Source organism: Xenopus tropicalis, chromosome 1 (genome assembly GCF_000004195.4).
Source record: "Xenopus tropicalis strain Nigerian chromosome 1, UCB_Xtro_10.0, whole genome shotgun sequence".
Taxonomy (NCBI): Eukaryota; Metazoa; Chordata; class Amphibia; order Anura; family Pipidae; genus Xenopus; species Xenopus tropicalis.
The window spans coordinates 210,763,588-210,788,093 of NC_030677.2; the positions used below are offsets into that span (position 1 = coordinate 210,763,588).

Here is a 24,506-nt window from a genome sequence, read left to right on the forward strand (position 1 = left end):
CCCCTAAGTCACATAAATTCTCTCTGAATCCCAACAAATGTCTTCAACCTCCCCCTTTGACCATAGTAGGGTTGGGCTGAGCTTGTGAGTCTGACACACAGAGGCTGCTGGGATACCCAGCCTGCTGTGTGATTGCTATTCGGGACTCCTTATCCATGGGTGCAGGTACTTGAGAGTTAAATCATTTTGCTACCACCTACTAAGGGAACTAGGGATGCACTGAATCAGGGTTCAGCCGAATCCCAAAATAGTGGAACCCTGGAATAACCCCCCCCCCCAGGTCCAAGCTGGTAGTTTCAGGGTTCCCTGGCATCATATGCACTTGCATGTAATTCCCAGAGCAGCCTGAGGGGGCGCTTTGATGCTCGCTGCCAGTTACAAATGAAGAGAGCATGGGCGTAAGTGCCTTTATGAATAGCAGGTATGTGCGCTTAATGTTGTGTGCATTTGCCCTCGTGCCCAGGCTGGTTCCCAAGCTTAGATACCTAGAAGGATATGTAGCAAAAGACAGTTTGCCCAGGAGCAGTAACCCATAGCAACCAATCAGCAGACTGGTACCAATTTACTGGTAACCTTCCTTTTTGCCTTATCTTCTTTCAGTACTGCTTCTCAGAGATAGATTAGCCCCCATAAGTTTGCCCCGGAGCAGTAACCCATAGCAACCAACTCCTTTTAAAGGAGAAGGAAAGGTAAAAATCACTGGGGGGTGCCAAAATGTTAGGTGCCCCCCAGTGATTGTAATCACTTACCTTACACCCCGGGTTCGTGCTCCTGCCAGGAGAAAACCGCCCCAGCCTGGGGTAGCTGTGAGGGACCATCCTCTACCTGTGCCGCTTGCGCAGAAGAGTGAAAGCCGAACATTAATAAGAAAGCCGCCATTTTTACTAGGGATGCACCCAGTCCACTATTTTAGGGTCTGGCCGAACCCCCGAATCCGAAAATAGTGTATTGGGTGCATCCCTACTGGCAACCCTATCGGCCAAATCCGAATCCTGCTGAAAAAGGCCAAATCTTTGCCGAACCAAATCCTGGATTCGGTGCATCCGTAATTGTCAACCTACTGCGCAGCTACCCCAGGCCGGTGCAGTTTTCAACTAATAGGAGCACCAACCCGGGGTAAAAAATAAGAAATTACAATCACTGGGGGGCACCTAACATTTTGGCACCCCCCAGGGATTTTTACCTTTCCTTCTCCTTTCAAAGGAGTTGGTTGCTATGGGTTATTGCTCCAGGTCCCCATGGGCCGATCCGCTGCTTGGCGATGTCACCAAGCGAGCGGATCTTCTCCCGATACCCCCCACCTACAGGTGGGCGATATCGGGAGAATCCAGGATAATTCGATCGTTTGGCCCTGGGGCAAAGTATAGGAAAAGTCGGTCCGGGGACCGCATCAATGAGCCGATGCGGCCCCCTATCCGACTAGATTTTCTAACCTGCCTGATCGAGATCTGGCCGATTTCAGGCCAGATATTGGTTGGGCAGGCCCGTCAGTAGTGCCCATACACGGGCCAATTAGCTGCCGAATCGGTTTAAGGGACCCATATTGGCAGCTAGAATCGGCCCGTGTAGGGGCACCTTTAGTTACATACGGGGGCTAATCTATCTCTGAGAAGCAATACTGAGAGAAGATTCTCCCCCCAACGAGACGAGAACTGGTGGCCTCTCGTGTTCCCAAACATACTCATCAGACGCGGCCCCTCTCGCCATTTCCCCTTGATCAGCATATTATTTCTGTTATTGCAGTTATTGTTGTGTGTGAATGGCTAATTAATTACAAACAGCCAACGCCGGCTCCCTTAATCACGCCGTCAGCTGTCCTAATCAATCTTAATAACGCCGAGCGCGGCTGCCGCGGCCAAGGCTTCTAATCCACATACGTTTCTGTGAGCCGCTCGCGTGCCATGATGTGAGGGCGGATTTAGATCAATCCGACACCAGAAATCATTGAATTGGCTTCAAGGGGGGCTTTGAACTGCCGGTTTTCCCTCGTTAGGCAACGTAGCAGAAGCCAGGTGATTAGCGGGCAAACTGAATTCTGCTGCATTGTATCAGGAGTCAGAATCATTTTCATTTTGCACAGAAAAAATGTTTTAGGGCGGAGTTCCCCTTTAAAGAGGCAAATACAGTGGGACTTGATTAGCCCAGTAAATAAGAATGTGGGCTGGAATGGTACAATGTATGTTGTTTAATTCTATAGTCTTTATTTGGTGTACAGGTATGTGATCCATTAGCCGGAAAACCCATTATCCAGAAAGTTCCAAATTACGGGAAGGCCATCTCCCATAGATTCCATTATAAACAAATAATTCTAATATTTTAAAATGATTCCCTTTTCTCTGTAATAATAAAACAGTACCTGTACTTGATCCCAACTAAGATATAATTACCCCTTATTGGGGCAGAACAGCCCTATTGGGTTTATTTCATGGTTAAATGATTCCCTTTTCTCTGTAATAATAAAACAGTACCTGTACTTGATCCCAACTAAGATATAATTACCCCTTATTGGGGCAGAACAGCCCTATTGGGTTTATTTAATGGTTAAATGATTCCCTTTTCTCTGTAATAATAAAACAGTACCTGTACTTGATCCCAACTAAGATATAATTACCCCTTATTGGGGCAGAACAGCCCTATTGGGTTTATTTAATGGTTAAATGATTCCCTTTTCTCTGTAATAATAAAACAGTACCTGTACTTGATCCCAACTAAGATATAATTACCCCTTATTGGGGGCAGAACAGCCCTATTGGGTTTATTTCATGGTTAAATGATTCCCTTTTCTCTGTAATAATAAAACAGTACCTGTACTTGATCCCAACTAAGATATAATTACCCCTTATTGGGGCAGAACAGCCCTATTGGGTTTATTTCATGGTTAAATGATTCCCTTTTCTCTGTAATAATAAAACAGTACCTGTACTTGATCCCAACTAAGATATAATTACCCCTTATTGGGGCAGAACAGTCCTATTGGGTTTATTTAATGGTTAAATGATTCCCTTTTCTCTGTAATAATAAAACAGTACCTGTACTTGATCCCAACTATTGTTTCCCCTACTCCCATGTAACTGGAGGAGTCCCACGCCGGACTTGGATTTCTTACTATTGAGTGCTATTCTGATACCTACTGGGAGCTGCTATCTTCCCATTGTTCTGCTGATTGGCTGCTGGGGGTGGGGGGAGAGGGAAAATGGCGGAATCCTGTTGTGTTTTCTGAACTGATTGTGACTGTTTGTCTTTTTGTGTTTGTGCCCACAGCACAGAGTCCCACCGCAGCAGACCCCTTGCAGCAAGCCTACGCCGGAGTACAGCAGTATGCAGGTCGTTAGTATTAACACTTTCTCCTAATAAATCTTTACTCTTACCTTTGTACTAACAAAGAGACACGCAATGCGCTCAGTCAGAGTAATGGGGGAGATGCTGACCTGTAACGCTTGAGATGTTCCTGATATACAGGAGTTTTTCCCCTCAACGATTTAATTATACCTTGTGACACTGCCTGGTTGCTAGATTAAATTAGGCCCTAGCAACCAGCTGCCTAAATTCCAAACAGGAGAGTGTCTTTATTAAAAGCTAAATAATAAATTTTAAAAAATGACCAATTGCAAACTGTCTCAGAATAATATTCTCTACATCTTACTACAGGTTAATTTAAAGGTGAACAATCTCTTTAAAGGGGTAGTTCACCTTTAAATTAACTTTTTTGTAGATATTGGTGTTCTGAGACAATTAGCAGTTGGGCTTCATTCCTTATTTTTTATGGTTTTGCAGTTATTTAGCTTCTTGTTCAGCAGCTCTCCATTTGGTATTTTAGCAGCTATCTGGTTGCTAGGGTCTGTATTACCCTAGTAACCAGGCAGGGGGCTTAAAACGAAAGATGGGAACATAAATAGGAGAGGGCCTGCATAAAAAGATAAGTAATACAAATGAATAATAATAAAACTGGAGCCTCACAGAGCAATAGGTTTTTGGTTGCCGGGGTCAGTGACCCCCATTTGAAAGCTGCACAGAGATGGGCGCCCTACTCAACCACATAAACATGCAGGCGTGGGGTGCAGTTACAAGCAAGACCGGACTAGGAGTAGGCAGAAGAGGTACCTACCTAGCCCCCCCCCCACACACACACCCCCTGAATGCAAAGTGGAACCTCATTGGACACTCCATCTGTCTATACAGTTAACTAAACCGCAACAACAAAAAAGTGAAAAAATAAAATGCAAAATTGCTCAACAGCAATGGGAGGTAAACTAGGTGTACTTTGCCTTTAAAGAGTGGTCGTCCCAGTTCCCAGCTGTGCTGGGGCGGGAAATGAAATGAAACTGGCAGTTAGGGGGGCTCGGTTATACGGCTGTCTGTGGCCCCTGACAGTATTCCAATTTTAAATCAGACGGAATATTTCCATCAGCGATATCCCTTGTAAATTAGCAACTCGCTGGTTTGTGATGGAATCAGAAGTCCTATCTATAAGCTGTCAATAGGAGAGATGACAGTTAGTAGATATGTATTCTGCCATTCTGCTTTGGATGTTCTAGGCATGTCCTAGATGCATAGTGTTAGTAGGGAACCCTGTTTCTTAACCTAGGGCCCCGTGGAACAGTGTAGGGGTCCTGTTTTTTAACCCCTAGTTTAAGAATTCTTGTCCTTAATGGGTAAAAAAACAGTGATCTGGGCGAAGGCTGCCCATACCATGGTTAGAATACAGTATTTCCATCTACAGACAGCAGAGGGCAGCAAAGATAATGCATTTATAGCTCAATACAAGAAAATCTTGTAATCGTTGTAAACTTACCAACGCTTTTCTGATCTGCCTCAATTGTAAAGATGTGGTGGGTCTGTTTTAAGGGAAACTGTAATCAATAAATTAGGTTAACCCCCCCCCCCTTATTGCTTAGTACTACTAATTAGTGCAGTGCCTGACAATGCAATAGATGAAACTAACTCTGGACTTGCCCACTGCCAATTTCTATGAGCTGTGGTGCCAGAATGATGTGCAAGAGCATGATAGGCTAGCATAATAATGGTCTAGTAGCCCATAGCAACCAGTCAGCTGATAGATAACTGCTTCTTGATGACTTTGGGTTATTAGATGAGCAGCAAACATAGCAGTGTTCATTCTATTAGCCCCTTTAGTTTGGTCTCTGAACACTGTACTGTGCACTGTAGGAAACTGTACTTGCTTAAATATATTTGCTGTACCAGCAATGTGACACCCCCAGACCTACAGCCAAGGAGGTCTTGGTCTTCATCTTTTCATACTGTCTCCATCTTGCCCTACTGTCTCCATCTTGTCCTACTGTCTCCATCTTGTCCTACTGTCTCCATCTTTTCACACTGTCTTCATCTTGTCTTCATGGTCACCATCTTACGCTACTGCCACTATTAAGTCTTAGCAGTCTTCTTCCTACATTACTGTTACTATCTTGTCCTACCGTAACCATCCCTACTGCCCTCCTCCTACATTAGTGTCTCTATCGTTTTTGACTGTCATCATTTTGTCCTACTGTCTCCTCATGCAGACCAGCTTTACCCTTCCTGTCTTGCAGTTAGCATCTTGTCCTACAGTCACCATCTTGTCCTACAGTCTCCATCTTGCTCTACTGTCTCCATCTTGTCCTACTGTCTCCATCTTGCCCTACTGTCTCCATCTTGTCCTACTGTCTCCATCTAGTCCTACAGTCACCATCTTATCCTACTGTCTCCATCTTGTCCTACAGTCACCATCTTGCCGTACTGTCTCCATCTTGCCCTACTGTCACCATCTTGTCCTACAGTCTCCATCTTGCCCTACTGTCTCCATCTTGCCCTACTGTCTCCATCTTGCCCTACTGTCTCCATCTTGTCCTACAGTCACCATCTTGTCCTACAGTCTCCATCTTGCCCTACTGTCACCATCTTGCCCTACTGTCACCATCTTGTCCTACAGTCTCCATCTTGTCCTACTGTCACCATCTTGCCCTACTGTCCCCATCTTGTCCTACAGTCACCATCTTGTCCTACAGTCTCCATCTTGTCCTACAGTCTCCATCTTGTCCTACTGTCACCATCTTGCCCTACTGTCACCATCTTGTCCTACAGTCACCATCTTGCCTTACCGCCTACATCTTAAACCACTATTACTATTTTAAACAACTCTCACTGTTTTGCCCTACTGTCACCTTAATGCTGTAGAGGCTCCATGTTGCCTTACTGTCATTTGCCAGAACCCACAGATATACTGGCCTATCAAGTCTAGCAAACACAATGCCCCTACGGTCTGGTTGGGGCATTACAGCTGAGCGCTCCTCAGCCAGGCTCCGCATTCTATGCATATTTAATCCTATACTTTCCCATAGATCCGCCATCGGATAACATTTCTGAACTTGTGCAACAAAGATCCATTAAAAGTAAACTCGGCGAAGTTGCGCGCAGATTAGCGAGTCCCCCAACAGGAGTCGTCTCATTATAATCTATAATCCATTTATCTCCACTCAAACCAAACAGATTTCAGCAGTACGGGAACAATGTTAGATTTACCACTGAAGCAAAGACCGAAGCCTAAAATTAGGCAATTTGCAGTCATTATGTTTTTAGCACTGAGAACTCAAGATGCTTAATTATATCCTGATGCTTTGCCAGCTCCTGGGGTAAAATTGTGTTTCTTTGGGGGTTTTTTTTTTCTTCTTCTTCTTGTTTTTTCTCTCAATGCACCCGCTGACAAAATAATTACAGTCTTGCTTTGAACGACGATAACTAATGGGCAAATAAGGAGCCCTGGCTACAAAATTGCCTTTGAATCAACAAAAGTACTTTAAAAGGGACCAGAAACGCCAAAAAAAACATGAACCCGTTTGGCCCGACGTGCCGCTGATCCATGTAGAACTATATTCCTGCTTTTACTGCCGGCTGTGGTGTCAGCTGACTTATTTTCTCTGTAGCCTGACGGCTTTGTTTATAGGGACTTTAAATAATACAGGTATAGGATCCCTTATCCGGAAACCCATTATCCAGAAAGTTCCAATTAACGGAAAGGCCATCTCCCATAGACTCCATTATAAGAAAATAATTATAATTTTTAAAAATTATTTCCCTTTTCTCTGTAATAATAAAACAGTACCTGTACTTGATCCCAACTAAGATATAATTACCCCTTATTGGGGGCAGAACAGCCCTATTGGGTTTATTTAATGGTTAAATGATTCCCTTTTCTCTGTAATAATAAAACAGTACCTGTACTTGATCCCAACTAAGATATAATTACCCCTTATTGGGGGCAGAACAGCCCTATTGGGTTTATTTAATGGTTAAATGATTCCCTTTTCTCTGTAATAATAAAACAGTACCTGTACTTGATCCCAACTAAGATATAATTACCCCTTATTGGGGGCAGAACAGCCCTATTGGGTTTATTTCATGGTTAAATGATTCCCTTTTCTCTGTAATAATAAAACAGTACCTGTACTTGATCCCAACTAAGATATAATAACCCCTTATTGGGGGCAGAACAATCATATTGGGTTTAAATGATGTTTAAATGATTTTTAGCAGACTTAAGGTGTGGAGATCCAAATTATGGAAAGATCCCTTATCCGGAAAGCCCCAGGCCCCAGCATTCTGGATAACAGGTCCTATACTATAATATATATTTATTAGTGGGAAAAGAAGGCTCTGCAAAATACAGGTAAAGGTATGCTTAAATATAAATATTATCTGTTCTACATACAGAGTGTGTAAAAGTGCAGACTAGAATTGTTACAGTAAGCAGACATTTTAGATGAAGAGTTAGGCCCTGCCTATAGGGGGCGTGTCTTGAGATGGAAATGATTAAGTAAAATGAAGGGTCACCAAAGTGAAGAATGCAATGATTACCAGCAGAGAGTATAGGGCTTATTGGTCATCTGTTGTTATAACAATATCTTAACCCTTTTCTTCCTCACACATAGACTGAATGCTGTTTGTATGGGGATTTACCCCATTCGTTTGTCTGTGCCCCCCAGGTTTTTCAGTACAGGGCTACAGAATATGGTGGCACAGTAGAATAATAACATTATTTTTATGACTGAAAAGAAGGGATACACAATGGAGGACAATCATGGCCACACCCACTTTTGCAACAAGCCACACCCACCTTTGCAAATAACACCCAGGATCTGGGCCCGTATTAACCTTCTGTTTGGGGAACAGGAAGTGACGAGGGCGATGGAATTTCTTAAACCTCATTAAATATATTATTGAGTCCATAGGAAATGGTGGTGGTGGTGGTGGCACGCCATATTGAATATTGTCTGACTGTAACAAACGCCCCAGCAGCAAACTAACTCTCGGCTCTCGTGTCTCTCCAATAGCTGCCTACCCTGCTGCTTATGGTCAGATCAGTCAAGCCTTTCCACAGCCGCCTCCCATGATTCCACAGCAGCAGAGAGAAGGTGAGTAGGAACCATTCCGTTATCGTGCTAAGGCCTAGACAACTAGACCAGCCTAGAAACCATTCCAGGCTTTGACTACTGATTAGGAACTGTTCCTTTATTGTGCTAAGGTCTAGGCAACTAGACCAGCCTAGAAACCATTCCAGGCTTTGACTACTGATTAGGAACTGTTCCTTTATTGTGCTAAGGTCTAGGCAACTAGACCAGCCTAGAAACCATTCCAGGCTTTGACTACTGATTAGGAACCTTTCCGTTATTGTGCTAAGTTCTAGGCAACTAGACCAGCCTAGAAACCATTCCAGGCTTTGACTACTGATCAGGAACCGTTCCGTTATTGTGCTAAGTTCTAGGCAACTAGACCAGCCTAGAAACCATTCCAGGCTTTGACTACTGATTAGGAACCGTTCCGTTATTGTGCTAAGGTCTAGGCAACTAGACCAGCCTAGAAACCATTCCAGGCTTTGACTACTGATTAGGAACCGTTCCGTTATTGTGCTAAGGTCTAGGCAACTAGACCAGACTAGAAACCATTCCAGGCTTTGGCTACTGATTTTAGGGTTGGGCAAAGATTGACCCAAGAATAATTGGAGCCCATTGAGTGGAGCCCCTTTGTTTTCAATGCTGTACCAGACACCCTTGTACCATTGATAACCCTAAATCTGATACCCCAGTATCCAAGAGGTTCTGAAGCAGCCAGTTTGAGTTTTTGATTTTTGAAGAGACCCTGTGCTCTCCGTTGTTGCCCAAAATGTCATGAATATATGATTATAAAAAAGCAATTCAGTCTTTATTATTAAAAAAGCTTACACATACCTGTACCCAAGGTGATTTACAGACTTAGACCTAGAACGTTTACAGGTTTAGACAGTGGCGTAAGTAGATGTTACTGGGCCCCACAGCCAATTCAGTTTAGGGCCCACAAAACATTGGTAAATTGCCCCATTCTACCAATATACTGTATATTGCAATTGCTTATTTACTTAGGGCCCTTCTGGGCCCCCTATACTCCAGGGCCCCCCTGCAACCCCAGTTACACCCCTGGGTTTATACCAAACTGTCGCCAGTCAGCAGAATGATCAGTACCAGTAGCGTGACTAGATGTTACTGGGCCCCACAGCAAATTCAGTTTAGGGCCCCCAAAACATTAGTAAATTGACCCATTCCACCAAGATATATTGCTTCTTTATTTAGGGCCCTTCTGGGCCCCCTAAACTCCAGGGCCCCCCTGCAACCCCAGGGTCTGCTTCCTCTGGGTCAGTCAGGGCGTTAGAATGGTCAGTACCAGTAGCGTAACTAGATGTTACTGGGCCCCACAGCAAATTCAGTTTAGGGCCCATTGACCCATTCTAGCATGATATATTGCAATTGCTTATTTATTTATGACCCTTCTGGGCCCCCTAAACTCCAGGGTCCCCCTGCAACCACAGGGTCTGCTCCCTCTACAGTTACACCCCTGGGTTTATACCAAACTGTCGCCAGTCAGGGCATTAGAATGGTCAGTACCAGTAGCGTAACTAGATGTTACTGGGCCCCACAGCAAATTCAATTTAGGGCCCACAAAACATAAGTAAATTGATCCATTCTACCAAGATATATTGCAGTTGCTTATTTATTTAGGGCCCTTCTTGGCCCCCTAAACTCCAACCCCCCCTGCAACCCCAGGGTCTGCTTCCTCTACAGTTACACCCCTTGGGTTTATACCAAACTGTCGCCAGTCAGGGCGACAGTTTGGTATAGTTACTCCCTGTATAGTTATTCCCTTAGTCAGAATACTCACAATAATCACTGGTTACCAAAGCCAAAAGGAACAGCAAGAATGTACCTGGGACACATTCCCTGTGGCCCCCAACCATGTCAGGGACTGAATAGATTCATTATAATTTGAATATAACCCGTAGGGCCCGTGTGTAAATAGTTGGACAATGCCCTATAGAAAATAGATTTCAGAGTCAGGGCATTAGAATGGTCAGTACCAGTAGCGTAACTAGATGTTACTGGGCCCCACTGCAAATTCAATTTAGGGCCCCAACACATTGGTCAGCTGACCTATTTTAACAAGATCTATTCCAATAGTTCATTATTTAGGGCCTTACCGGCCCCCTACACTCCCGGGCCCCCTACACTCCCGGGCCCCCTACACTCCCGGGCCCCCTTGCAACCGCAGGGCCTGCTTCCTCTGTAGTTACGCCCTTGGTCAGAATACACACAATAATCACTGGTTACCAAAGCCAAAAGGAACACGGGACGCGTTCCCCGTGGCCCCCAACCATGTCAGGGACTGAATAGATTCATTATAAGTTGAATATAACCCGTAGGGCCCGTGTGTAAATAGTTGGACAATGCCCTATAGAAAATGGATTTCATGCAGGCCAGGCCCCTTCTCTGTATTTACCCGCGCCCGGCGTGCCTTCTTGCATTGTGAGCGTCCTGCCATCTCCGTAATTATTAACTATTTATAAAGCGCCGCGTCTGTGCGACCAACTGACCTTTTCTAATCAGATGCGTTGCCAGCGCTCTTTGTTATCCGCATGTTGTCAGCCCTGTGAATATGCTTTGTGCCGGCGACAAATATCATAATACCCCCCATCCTTCTGAACTCTTTCATATCCCCTGTCTGTGTATAATAGCCCAGCATTGCATGCATTGGGCTTCTTTGTGTTCTGTATGTGAGCGAGAGCACTCAGCTAACAAATCCATTGCATATATATGTGTGTGTATGTATATGTGTATAATTAGCATTCCGTGAGCTCTGTAATTAGACACACACAAAGCATTTGGAAACGGCTCCCCCTCTCAATACTCTCCTACTATTCTGCTTATTATCTGTCATTTCTTTGTAGAAGGCTTTAGGCAACCAAACAAAGATGCCCCAGCACACTGAGTTACTGGCGTAAATCCAACAACCAAATTCCTAGAGTAAAGAACGATAAATCGTTAACATGAAGACTAGTGCTTGCATGTGAAACCTCCCCAGTCAACCACACAACCGATATCCATGGTACTATGACCCCCCACAATTGGGGAAAAGCCTTGTATCTAATGACAATATTACATGTGTATGGCCAGCTTTAAGCAGGCTTTCCAAGTCCTATGCCTGTTATGTACAATTACGGGCCATTCCCATTGGCCATGGGGTGCAAATCTTAGATAGTGTCTGGTTGTAGAAGCTTGAAAACAGCTAAAGCTCTGATCAGCTCTGCTTTACATATCTAGAGGCCCACACAGGCTTTTTATTCAGGCTGGTTCCTGCCACCCTACAGTCCCTAGCTTTCCCCAGCCAACCACTAGAATCTTGTAGCAGATCTTTAGGATTGGGTTCCTCAGTTATTTAGGCTGGTTCCTGCAACCCTACAATCCCTAACATTCCCAGCCAACCAATGGAATCGTGTAGAAGAACATTAGGATTATGTTCCTCAGTTATTCAGGCTGGTCGCTCTTGTAGCAGATCTTTAGGATTAGGTTCCTCAGTTATTCAGGCTGGTTCCTTCCACCTTACAATCCCTAGTACTCCCAGTCAACCACTGGAATATTGTAGAATAACATTAGGATTAGGTTCCTCAGTTATTCAGGCTGGTTCCTCCCACCATACAGTCCCTAGCATTCCCAGCCAACCACTGGAATCTTGTAGCAGATCATTAGGATTAGGTTCCTCAGCTATTCCGGCTGGTTCCTCCCACCTTACAATCCCTAGCATTCCCAGCCAACCACTGGAATCTTGTAGCAGATCATTAGGATTAGGTTCCTCAGCTATTCAGGCTGGTTCCTCCCACCTTACAATCCCTAGCATTCCCAGCCAACCACTGGAATCTTGTAACAGATCATTAGGATTAGGTTCCTCAGTTATTCAGACTGGTTACTCCCACCTTACAATCCCTAGCATTCCCCAGCCAACCACTGGAATCTTGTAGCAGATCATTAGGATTAGGTTCCTCAGTTATTCAGACTGGTTCCTCCCACCTTACAATCCCTAGCATTCCCAGCCAACCACTGGAATCTACATTATCTTGTATTTTAGAAAACCATTATTATGCTCTTTTATTGATATATTTTATGTGTATAACACATACACTGACAACTTATACAGAGCTTTACATAGAATGTATAATCTGCCTCTGTTCGAGAGGAGCCTATAGTCTATTTCCTTAGCAGAGACATGCCATATAAAAAGCATTTATTAATGATTTTTGGTAGGAAACCAGAGTAGAGCCCACATGAGGATCATACAGACTCTACAGAGAATGTGGCCAGGTCAGAAATGAACCCACAAAACCAAGTGGTACAAGAGAGTAATGTTACCCATTGTGCCACCATGTTCCTGAGCTGAGAAGCCCCCAGAAGCCCTGCTACAATGCATGATCACCTCACAAGACCATCATCATCTTATACAGTGGTATCAGCCCTCATCATCATTCACACCAAAGAGCAATTTCACAGGACCCTTTGATTGGTATAAATCCCAAGCGTGTTAACTGCTAGTTTTGCCAGGGATGGAGTTGGCTCAGAGTAGTTAAACTAGATCTTTTTAAAGCAGTAGGCCCTGTCCCAGAATTCCAACAACCTATCCTGGTAGTCTATGAGATAAGAAGTCCTTTGGCTTGATGGTTTCTTCCAGCTCTTTTTCAACTTTAGATCATGATTATTCTTTGGGTACCCAAGTCTTTCTGCTTTTGGTCCCATTAGGCTAAGTAGCCCCCACTAGGAGTATAAAGACCCAGTGGCAGCAGTGTAAGAACCCATGCTGGAAGTCTATGAGATAAGAAGTCCCTTGGCTAGATGGTTTCTACCAGCTCTTTTTCATCTTTAGAGCATGATTATGCTTCAGGTATCCAAGTCTTTCTGCTTTTGGTCCCATTAGGGTTAGGAGCCCCCACCAGGGGTATGAAGACCCAGTGCCAGCAGTGTAAGAGCCCATGCTGGAAGTCTAAGATAAGAAGTCCCTTGGCTAGATGGTTTCTTTCAGCTTTTTTTCATCTTTAGAGCAAGATTATGCTTTGGGTACCCAAGTCTTTCTGCTTTTGGTCCCGTTAGGGTTAGGAGCCCCCACTGGGGGTATGAAGACCCAGGGCCAGCAATGTAAGAACCCATGCTGGAAGGCTATGAGATAAGAAGTCCCTTGGCTAGATGGTTTCTTTCAGCTCTTTTTCATCTTTAGAGCATGATTATGCTTTGAGTACCCAAGTCTTTCTGTTTTTGGTCCTATTAGGGTTAGGAGCCCCCACCAGGGGTATGAAGACCCAGTGCCAGTAGTGTAAGAACCCATGCTGGAAATCTATGAGATAAATCCCTCAGCTAGATGGTTTCTTCCAGCTCTCTTTCATGAAGACCCAGTGCCAGCAGTGTAAGAACCCATGCTGGAAGTCTATGAGATAAGAAGTCCCTTGGTTAGATGGTTTCCTCCAGCCCTTTTTCATCTTTAGAGCATGATTATGATTATGCTTTCAGCTCTTTTTCATCTTTAGAGCATGATTATGCTTTGAGTACCCAAGTCTTTCTGTTTTTGGTCCTATTAGGGTTAGGAGCCCCCACCAGGGGTATGAAGACCCAGTGCCAGTAGTGTAAGAACCCATGCTGGAAATCTATGAGATAAATCCCTCAGCTAGATGGTTTCTTCCAGCTCTCTTTCATGAAGACCCAGTGCCAGCAGTGTAAGAACCCATGCTGGAAGTCTATGAGATAAGAAGTCCCTTGGTTAGATGGTTTCCTCCAGCCCTTTTTCATCTTTAGAGCATGATTATGCTTTGGGTACCCAAGTCTTTCTGTTTTTGGTCCTATTAGGGTTAGGAGCCCCCACCAGGGGTATGAAGACCCAGTGCCAGCAGTGTAAGAACCCATGCTGGAAGTCTATGAGATAAGAAGTCCCTTGGCTAGATGGTTTCTTCCAGCTCTCTTTTATGAAGACCCAGTGCCAGCAGTGTAAGAACCCATGCTGGAAGTCTATGAGATAAGAAGTCCCTCAGCTAGATGGTTTCTTCCAGCTCTTTTTCATCTTTAGAGCATGAATATGCTTTGGGTACCCAAGTCTTTCTGTTTTTGGTCCTATTAGGGTTAGGAGCCCCCTAGTCCCCAAGTACATACTACATTGTCACAGTGTATGAGTCCTACAACCCTATGTTGTATGTTGACTTCTTAGACTATGATTTATACCATCAGACACACTATTCTAGGCTCCCAAATACATTTCATTGTACGTTAAGGCCCCTAGAGCAAGTAGAATACCCAGCATGTTACCGAAGGCAGGGGCAGCACAGAAATGGTTAAGAGGAGGCCTGCCATCAGAAGGGAATTATTACGGCACACAACACCCCCCCACCAACCCTACATTATAATTTCGGTCACCTCTGAACCCGTGCGGTTTTCGGAAATGCAGAGATCAGCTGTTCCCCGGCAAAAAAAAAATAAAAAACCCTCTTAGCAAATTAGTGGGGAAAATTGTGCTTAGCAAATATTCATTAGAACTTCATTTTCTATTAATACAGAGAAGTGCTCTGAGCCCCTAATTGTAATCACGCTGAGGCAGAGGAATTTTAATGTGGTTTAAATGGGCATCTGTCAGTAGACGGATCCGTTCCCTCTGCCAGAAAGGTGAATGAATTATGGGCCGGGGAGGAGGGAGAAACGCCTCTCTTTTGTTCCCCGCTATTCCTTCTGCCAAACGCAGCCCCATGCCTGACGGAATAGTCCCCATCTCATAAACTTTTTGGTCCATTTGGTCATCCAATTTGGGAGAGGTGTGTATGAGAGACTGGTATATGAATAGGAGAGGGGGCTGAATAGAAAGATAAGGAATAAAAAGTAACAATAACAATAAAACTGGAGCCTCACAGAGCAATAGGGTTTGGCTGCCGGGGTCAGTGACCCCCATTTGAAAGCTGGAAAGAGTCAGAAGAAGAAGGCAAATAATTAAAAAATCTGAAACTGCCGACCACCTTGAAAGAGAGTGTGGAGAGCCATGGAGACCTTTGCAATTGTGCTGTTGCTTCAGAACCTCTTTACCCACAGAACCCAACATATCTTTCTATCAAGACTTAATCTGGCCATACACGCCCCAATAAAATGTGTTTCAGACCGTGTTTGGGCTCTAAATTATCGTCCTGATAGTTTTTGTACCATGGCCATCGGTCGATCGGACAGGTTAGAACAGGGGTGGCCAAGACTTTTTGCGGTCGCAATTGACTGGAAGTATGCGGAATAAGTGCGGTGTGAATGTGTATGTACTCATTAACGCAGCACTTCCGCATCCCTGGCTTGATCGCGGTCCACCAGAAATCCACAGGGGATCGACTGGTGGACCGCGATCGACGTTTTGGGTTAGAAGATTTGGGTCGGATAAGGGTATTGTGTATCTGCCGATACCCTTGGTCGACCTACAATGGGAGTCACTTTCGTACGATTGGTTCCTGCCAATTATTTCATGTTCAGAACATCCTCCCATTGGTTATTTTTAGGGCTTTATCCTACAATTTCCGGCTAAATGTTTTAGATCGTTGCGTTGTGCTTGTTGCTTTAGAACCTCTTTACCCACAGGACCCAACATATCTTTCTATCAAGACTTAAGCTGGCCATACACGCCCCAATAAAATGTGTTTCAGACCGTGTGTGGGCTCCAAATTATTGTCCTGATAGTTTTCGTACCTTGGCCATTGGTCGATCGGACAGGTTAGAACAGGGGTGGCCAGACCGAAAGTATGCGGAATGTGTACGTACGCATTAACGCAGCACTTCCGCATCCCTGGCTTGAACGCGGTCCACCAGAGGATCGACTGGTGGACCGCGATCAACGTATTGGCCACCCTTGGGTTAGACGATTTGGGTCGCATACGGATATTGTGTATCTGCCGATACCCTTGGGGGACCTACAATGGGAGCCACTTTCATATGATTGGTGCTGAAAGTTATTTCATGTTCAGAACCTCCTCCCATTGGTTATTTTTATGGCTTTATCCTACAATTTCAGGCTGAATGTTTTAGATTGTTGCATTTAGGGTTAGGAGCCCCCACTAGGGGTATGAAGACCCAGTGGCAGCAGTGTAAGAAGAGTGGTGGCAGTAGAGGAATCCATGGTAAAACAGAATCTGACCTGCCGCCTTCCAGCCGTTGTTGAACAGAGTAATTCCCAGTACTCCCAGCATGGAGTTACTTGTCCCCAAGTACATACTACATTGTCATACTACATTGTCCTACAACCCTATGTTGTATGGTGACATCTTAGGCTATGGATTTACACTATTCTAGGCTCCCAAACACATGTGTTTCATTGTACCCATTTGTTATTTTTAGGGCTTTATCCTACAATTTCAGGCTGAATGTTTTAGATTGTTTTACGATTGATATCCGAACGTTCGTCAGAAGAAGACTAAATTCTGTACGTGTATGGGCAGCTTAATTCTGATCACTGAGGGACACAATGTATGAGTTCCAATCTTGGTGGTTGGGTGATATCTATGTCAGCAATAAAGTCAGACCCTTATAGGTAGAAACGTGAATGTGCAGGAAAGGAACGATCCCAATATTCCGTGCCCTCGTACGTTGCTGTCTATTTAAGCGCCATTTGGTTGAAGATCAAGGTCTAGTTTCTCTTGATACAGAATCTGTTCTCGTTTCAGGACCCGAGGGCTGCAACCTGTTTATCTACCATCTGCCCCAGGAATTTGGGGATGCTGAGCTGATGCAGATGTTCCTGCCTTTCGGTAATGTCATCTCCTCGAAAGTGTTTGTGGATCGGGCGACAAACCAAAGTAAATGCTTTGGTGGGTAAAGATAACAAAACAATTAGATTCATCCAGGAAAAGGGCTTTTTTCTCGACACACGTACCTTTCCGACTGCTTTTTTTTTTTATTTAATCCTCTGAATATTTTTTTCCTCCCTCTCCTTTATGTATCATGCTAAGGTTCTGCTCTTGTTCTAGATGGTAGACGGACAGTTTGGGCTCCAGAGAGATCAACGCAGTAGACCTCTCTGGTGGCCAATCGGAAGGTTGAAGGGAGGCGAGCAAGAGACTCAGGGGTGCATAGAAGCTGTACCAATTTTATAAGCCAATTAGCCATTGTTTAGGTTGGAGTCAGCTTGTCTGCTATACTGATTATTCTTATATCTTAGGAAAAAGCAGAGGAGGAGACGTTCTACCAATCAGTCTGATCTAGGGTAATGCAGGCATTTTCTGCCACTCTACTAAATGCCATTTGCTCCTCTAAAGGGGAACATAGAGCTCAATTTCTTGTTTCGGCAGAAGGTCACAGTGCATAGGGCAGCAGATAAGATAAGGCTACCTACTGCTTGATCAATTGCCCTTCGCTCACCAGTCTGCAATTCGGACCTACATCTGGCGAGGCATGGTGGGCCGACTTCCTTTATAGAACAGGAAGCAATTATTTTTTGTCCCGCCTCAAGATTTAATTATACCTATAGACCAGGAATGCCCCAACCTAGATGCCTCCTTGTGTCGATTAGAATACTAGTTGCAACCATAGACAGCCCTACTGTAGACCATGGGTTTTTGATCAGGAGATGAAGGCATCCTGCAGCCATTAATAAGAATCACTTAGTTCTAGTTTCGCTCGAGTTGCATTTCCCAGGACACTCAAATGACTTTCAGTATTCTAAAGGGGGGGTACTAAGTTTTCTGGGACATCAAGGGTCTTGTTTAGGACCACAAGGAGTTAATGCTGGGATTTTGAATTAGGGTCTCCGACGGCACAGGGATACCACTTTACCCATAAATCAATGCTTCCTCCTGTCTCCTCCCACTGAGCCACCTCTTCTCTCCTCAGCCTTTACTATATATATATAGAAGGAAAGCGAATTTCCAAAAATATCTCCAATTTCTGCAAACAATAATGCAGACAAATGTAAAACCAGACCAAAGCATTTTCTTTCTCTCTAAGCACAGTGTGTGGTGCCCCTTCCCCCCAGCCATGTTGTGTTTTCATTCCAATTGGCAACAACAGGTGCTCTGATTGGATGCCAAAAGTACTGTTCACTTCACCTTTGTAGAGAACAGGGCAGAATTCTCATAAACTTCAGGCTAGAAATTGAGGCAGTTTGAGCAGACGATGGTGGGAGTTTGATGTTCATCATCCATTATTTTGCCTTGGTTACAAGGGGACTGCCCTAGTTTATACGTGGAACAACACCGTAGTGCAGGGTGTTTGCCTCCGTGGCAGGTTGGGGCCACAGTGGAGATGTTTCCAGTTAGTGTAGGTAGATGCACCTAATGGGTTTTGTCTTTGTAGATCATAGGTTGTTGGTCCTACAGAAGGGTCTGTAGGACTATAATAGAATAGTTGGGGTTTAGCAATGTAGTTTCAACCTGTTGGTTGTGCTGTTGAGGTCTGTTACCTTCTTGCTTTTGAGATTGGGCTATGGGGTTGGGATTTGGTTGGGGTTAGTATTTTTATTACACCTATCTGAGCGCTACCACATTTGCATGGAGACTGAAGGAACATTACTAATGAGCCTTCACCCTAAATACCTTCCTCTTCTTATTTTGACATAAAAGAGAACATTTGAAAACCAACATTCAGTAGGTTTACTAAGGAGATCCCAAATTCCAACTAAAGGTCTCTGTTCGCCGTGATATTGTTCCAAACAGAAGGAAACCATTTAGCGCTGAAGACAGACAAAAGCTGCTTTTCAAGTCCTGGAAACTTTGAGAGAGTTCTAATGAAGGAGCTTGTTAAAAAATATTTCTCTTCAAGCCTCGTGCGGATCATTACAGGGAAAGGCTTTGTAATACCTAAAACCTGGCAGAGTTTTGATCGGTGAACATTTTACAAAGGGGGAATAAAAAAAAAAAGAATGTGTGGGAAATTTTGACACATGCGATTATATAAATGTTTGTCCCAAATGAATGCAACATATAGAGCCCCTGCCATTATATAAGCTTAATGAATCGCCCAGTTTTAATGGAGATGGTGGTACAAAGAAAGAACAGCAAGATGGTAGCAGTAGGGCATGGTGGACATACTAGGGCAAGATGGAGACAGTAGGACAAGATGGAGATAGTAAGGCAAGATGGAGACAGTAGGGCAAGATGGACATAGTAGGGCAAGATGGAGACAGTAGGACAAGATGGAGACAGTAGGGCAAGATGGACATAGTAGGGCAAGATGGAGACAGTAGGACAAGATGGTGACAGTAGGGCAAGATGGAGACTGTAGGGCAAGATGGAGACAGTAGGGCAAGATGGAGACAGTAGGGCAAGATGGAGACTGTAGGGCAAGATGGAGACAGTAGGGCAAGATGGAGACAGTAGGGCAAGATGGACATAGTAGGGCAAGATGGAGACAGTAGGGCAAGATGGAGACAGTAGGGCAAAATAAAGACAGAAAGGCTAAATAAAGACAGTAGGGCAGAGATGCAGATAGTATAGCAACACAGAGACAGTAGGGCAATCTACTGTCTGCTTAACAAGAAGGTAGCAGTAGGGCAAGATGGAGAGAGTTTAAACAGTTGAAGAAATTAAAGCAAAATGAAAAAAGCAGGACAGGATAAAGACAGCAGGGAAGGATGGAGACATTAGAGCAGGATGGAGAAAGCCAGGCAGGATGGAGACAGTAGGGCAAGATGGAGACAGTAGGGCAAGATGGGGACAGTAGGGCAAGATGGAGACAGTAGGGCAAGATGGAGACAGTAGGGCAAGATGGTGGAAAAATCTCCTTTGTCCTCTAGGAACAAAACCATGAAGCCCGTCCATTTCTTGATATAAATTTATCATCACCCCTTTTTCTCTATAAACGACAAAACCCAAACCCCCTTTTGTTCAGTTTATCTAAATGCTTTGCTCCTCCCCTTTTAGTTCCTTAGACCAGGAAAATACAGATTTTTCAAACTGCATATCTGCAACTATTGAGTTGCAAAAATGGCCTCTGCAAACTGATACACCTTGCCCATGTCCATGTACTCCAAATGGTCTCGTATCACCTGAAAGCATATGTCCAGTTAGAATATGGACCTCTGAGTACCAGAAAGTGGTTATCACCAAGTGAAATTTTCTCTGTAGGCATCTGAGGGCCATTGTCTAGAACAGCAGCTTCAGGCCGATGGTCCCCAGGCCACAAATGGACCCTTGTTGATGGAGGGGGATAACCGTCCCTTACCTAATGCATGCACATACTGTATAGTAGACTGTATGTTGGCAGACTAGGGTGGCAAACTAAAGGCCAAGCGGGTGGATCTTCTCCCGATATGCCCACCTAAAGGTCCAAACGATAGAGTTACAATGGTGGGCATAGGTGTCGTAGAATCAGGAACAACATCAACGAACTGTTACTGTCCCCAATCCAATGCAAAATTTTACCTCAAGATCGACCCAATTTTTGGCCAGATATCTGTTGGGGGGGGGGGTGCACATACATGGGCAGATAAGCTGCCGAATTGGTCTGAAGGAGCAGCATCGCCAGCTGAAATCTGCCCATGTACAGTGTGGCCACCTTAAGGGCAATTGTCTAAAGAGGCTACAGGTATCAGTCCGGCTCTGGCCGTATACTAATTAATATACACAATGCTATGATTGGTTGTTATCAATTGTTATTGGTTGCATGGAAAAATTTCCTGGGGGAATGAATAAAAGCTATAATTGGCTAGTTGGTAGCCCCTATGTGGACTGGCAGCCTATAGAAGGCTCTGTTTAACTTTACACTGGGTTTTTATGCAACCAAAACTTGCCCCCAAGTCAGGAATTCAAAAATGAGCACCTACTTTGAGGCCACTGGGAGCAACATCCAAGGGGTTGGGGAGCAACATGTTGCCCTGAGTCACTGGTTGGGGATCACTGGTTTATGGGATACAGAATCAGTGTCCCAGGAGTGATAGAAGTGAGCAGAGAAGCACCAGGAGGCACTTCAGGCTTCAGTAGCTTGAGTTTTTCCCATTCTGTCCAGCTGCTGCCAGAAAGGAACAGCAGGGGACTATATTTGGTATTCTGTTCTGCAGCCCTCCAGTCTGGGATTTAAACTGTAATCGAGTTGCTATAGTTCTCTAGCAAGCAGCAGGTAGTAAATGCTATGTACTAGTTGGTTGCTATAGGTTACTAGGCCCATACTGGGCCACTGCCTAAGGGTTATTTACAGGCTATTTTCAGAAAGGAACTTAGAATGGGGATTATAAGGTCACGTTTAAGTGGATAATAAGCAGATACAAGAGACAGAATGCCATATTGGAGCGTTCTACTGGCGCTGGATCTGTCCAACATGCAGTGAGGGGTTTCAGCCGGCTCCGTAACGCACGTATTATTGTGTAGCTGAGAGAAACAGAAGAAGCCAACCCGGCTCCTGTGAGACCCATTAAGGTGGAAAGAACTGTCTGCCTGTGATGCCGGGGGTCTGAGAGCGGCACGCCGAGCAGCAGGGGGTCCCCGGGGCCCTTCATTTACACTAAGTCTGACAACCCGGGGAAATACGTTCTGCCTCGGCAAGCCCTCGCCTGTAATCCGAAAGTGCAGCTCGAAAGTATTCCCTCGTAGTTCCTACAACTTTGTCTCATTGGCTCTGAGTTTGTTTTTATAGACTTTCTCAGATATTCATTTTTTATTATTTTTCGTTTTTTTAATTGTTTCCATTTTCGGTTCAGCAGCTCTCCAGTTTGGAGTTTCAGCAGCTACCCGGTTGCTAGGGTCCTAACTACCTTAGCAGCCAGGAAGTGGTGGGAATGAGAGACTGGTATATGAATAGGAGAGGGACTCAATAGAAAAATGAGTTATGAAAAGGGATAACGATAAAACTGTAGTAGTACAGAACGATAGTTTTCTGGCTGCCGGGGTCAGTGACCCCCCATTTGAAAGCTGCAAAGAGAAGGAAGACTATCTAAAAGCTATCATGAAGGCCAATTGAAAAGCTGCTTAGAATTGGCTATTCCAGGGGTCCAGTTCATGGCAAGGGGCCAGTTCATGGCCGGACTATAGTCTTTTCAAACCCCCCCCCCCGCTCCTTGCTGCAGGATCAAACTACGGGCCACTCCTGCGTCCTCTTTCTTCCAGCTCCCCCCACATCGTCCTCCCTCTCCCAGCTCCCCACTCTCCGCTGAATCCGCTCTCTTCCAGCACCACCCCCTGCTCCTACTCCATCCTCCCTCTCCCAGCTCCTCCCTCCTGCTGCACGCTGAGTCATCCCTCTCCCAGCTCCTCCCTCCCGCTGCCTGCTGAGTCCTCCCTCTCCCAGCTGCTCCCTCCCGCTGCCTGCTGAGTCCTCCCTCTCCCAGCTCCTACCTCCTGCTGCCCTCTGAGTCCTCCCTCTCCCAGCTCCTCCCTCCCGTTGCCCGCTGAGTCCTCCCTCTCCCAGCTCCTCCCGCTTCCCGCTGAGTCATCCCTCTCCCAGCTCCTCCCTCCCGCTGCCTGCTGAGTCCTCCCTCTCCCAGCTGCTCCCTCCCGCTGCCTGCTGAGTCCTCCCTCTCCCAGCTCCTCCCGCTGCCCGCTGAGTCCTCTCTCTCCCAGCTCCTCCCTCCTGCTTCCCGCTGAGTCCTCTCTTTCCCAGCTCCTTCCTCCCGCTGCCCTCTGAGTCCTCCCTCTCCCAGCTTCTCCCTCCCGCTGCCCGCTGAGTCCTCCCTCTCCCAGCTCCTCCCTCCCGCTGCCCGCTGAGTCCTCCCTCTCCCAGTTCCTCCCTCCCACTGCCCGCTGAGTCCTCCCTCTAAGATAAGTTCCCAGCGTTGGGCAGCCAGACTTACCCCACAGTAGTACAGCAGGCTATGCCATATAGATATCCGTACAGCTCAAAATAATATTTATTCCTTATTTAGCCCTATTGAGCGCATGATTCAAAGCTATAACCAATGAGCTTTTGAGTGTACAAATGACCGTTTCCTATTGGCCGTCCAATTAAAACCAATAAATAAACGAGCTCTTCCATCAAGCGCCGGGGCCGCAGCTACAGATGAAGGAATGAGAGCGTAACCTGCCTATTTTATTATCGATCTCCCCGGATCTCTGGGCAGCAATATTCACCGCAGGAGAGCGAGAAACATTTAATATCGTTCCTGTCGCGCCGCCGACTAAAAACGACACTGAAAAATGTCACCTCGGTGTCAATTGGCAGGATAATTAAGGGAAATACAGTATAGATGTTGTATCGACCGGCCCGGGCGTTTATAGGGCCATTTCTCGCCTCTCCGGGGACAGCGCATCCGTCCGCTGACACAATCATGTGGGCTTTTTTCTGGATTTAGTCGCCTTTGGAACCGGCCTAAGATTTATTATCGGGGGGGAGGAAATGACTGGTAAATCAATAGAAAATTGTATTAAACATCCAGGTAATAGGTGGTCGGGTTATTGGCTGCGAGTGTTTCCCTGTCACCTTTTATGGACAAATCAGCGCAGAAATGGGGCGCGGGGGGGGGGGCGGGTTTCTTCTTATAATGTCACGTTTGATCCTCATATCAGAAAAACTCAGCCGTTCTCATTATCCGTCGCTATGGGGGGGGGGGGCAATGTTATGTCATGTGATACCCTCTTTTAACCTTAATTCCCCACGGCGCGTCTGCTAGGGAGAGCGCACTCGGATAATACGCCGGAATCTGCGGGGGCCTAAGCTGAAAGGGGATTTAATTGGATTGTGGGAAAAGAAATGCATTCATTTGAGACTCAGGGCAGAGATGGAAGTGTAAGCGGTAATCCTTGTTGAAGTGATATTCTGAGATAATTTGCAATTGGTCTTCATTTTTTATTTTTATGGGTTTTTTTTTTAGTTGTATGTATGTATATCTTTATTTATAAAGCGCTACTTATGTACGCAGCGCTGTACAGTAGAATAGAGTAATACAAACAGGGGGTTATTAAGATAATAATAGATAAATACATAGTATAACAATAAATACAGATACAGTTGCAATAAGTTAAGAGTCAAAGACACAAGAGGATGGAGGTCCCTGCCCCGTAGAGCTTACAATCTAGATGGGTAATTAGCTATTGCATTCAGCAGCTTTCCAGTTTGGCATGTGAGCAGTGATCTGGCTGCTAGTGTCTCATTTTTCCCTAGCAACCAGGCAGGGGTTTACATGAAAGACTGGAATAAGTATGGGAAGGGGGCAGAATAGAAACAAGGAATAAAAAGTAACAATAAAACTGGAGCCTCACAGAGCAATAGGTTTTGGCTGCCGGGGTCAGTGACCCCCCT

The 24,506-nt window shown here is 45.2% G+C and overlaps 1 protein-coding gene across 14 annotated transcripts in view; it reads left to right on the plus strand.

Moving 5' to 3' along the window:
• The window catches only part of celf4 (CUGBP, Elav-like family member 4), a 748,037-nt gene that overhangs the window by 694,495 nt on the left and 29,036 nt on the right, over positions 1–24,506 (plus strand). For 6 of the 14 annotated variants that reach the window (XR_004222627.1, XM_031901654.1, XM_031901621.1 and 3 more), the window contains exons 9-11: positions 3,262–3,327; positions 8,325–8,405; positions 17,009–17,152. Coding sequence is in view for 12 of the 14 variants with exons in the window: in XM_031901654.1 (XP_031757514.1) it covers positions 3,262–3,327; positions 8,325–8,405; positions 17,009–17,152 (291 nt within the window). In the remaining 2 variants the exon portion in view is untranslated. 14 annotated transcript variants of the gene reach the window in all.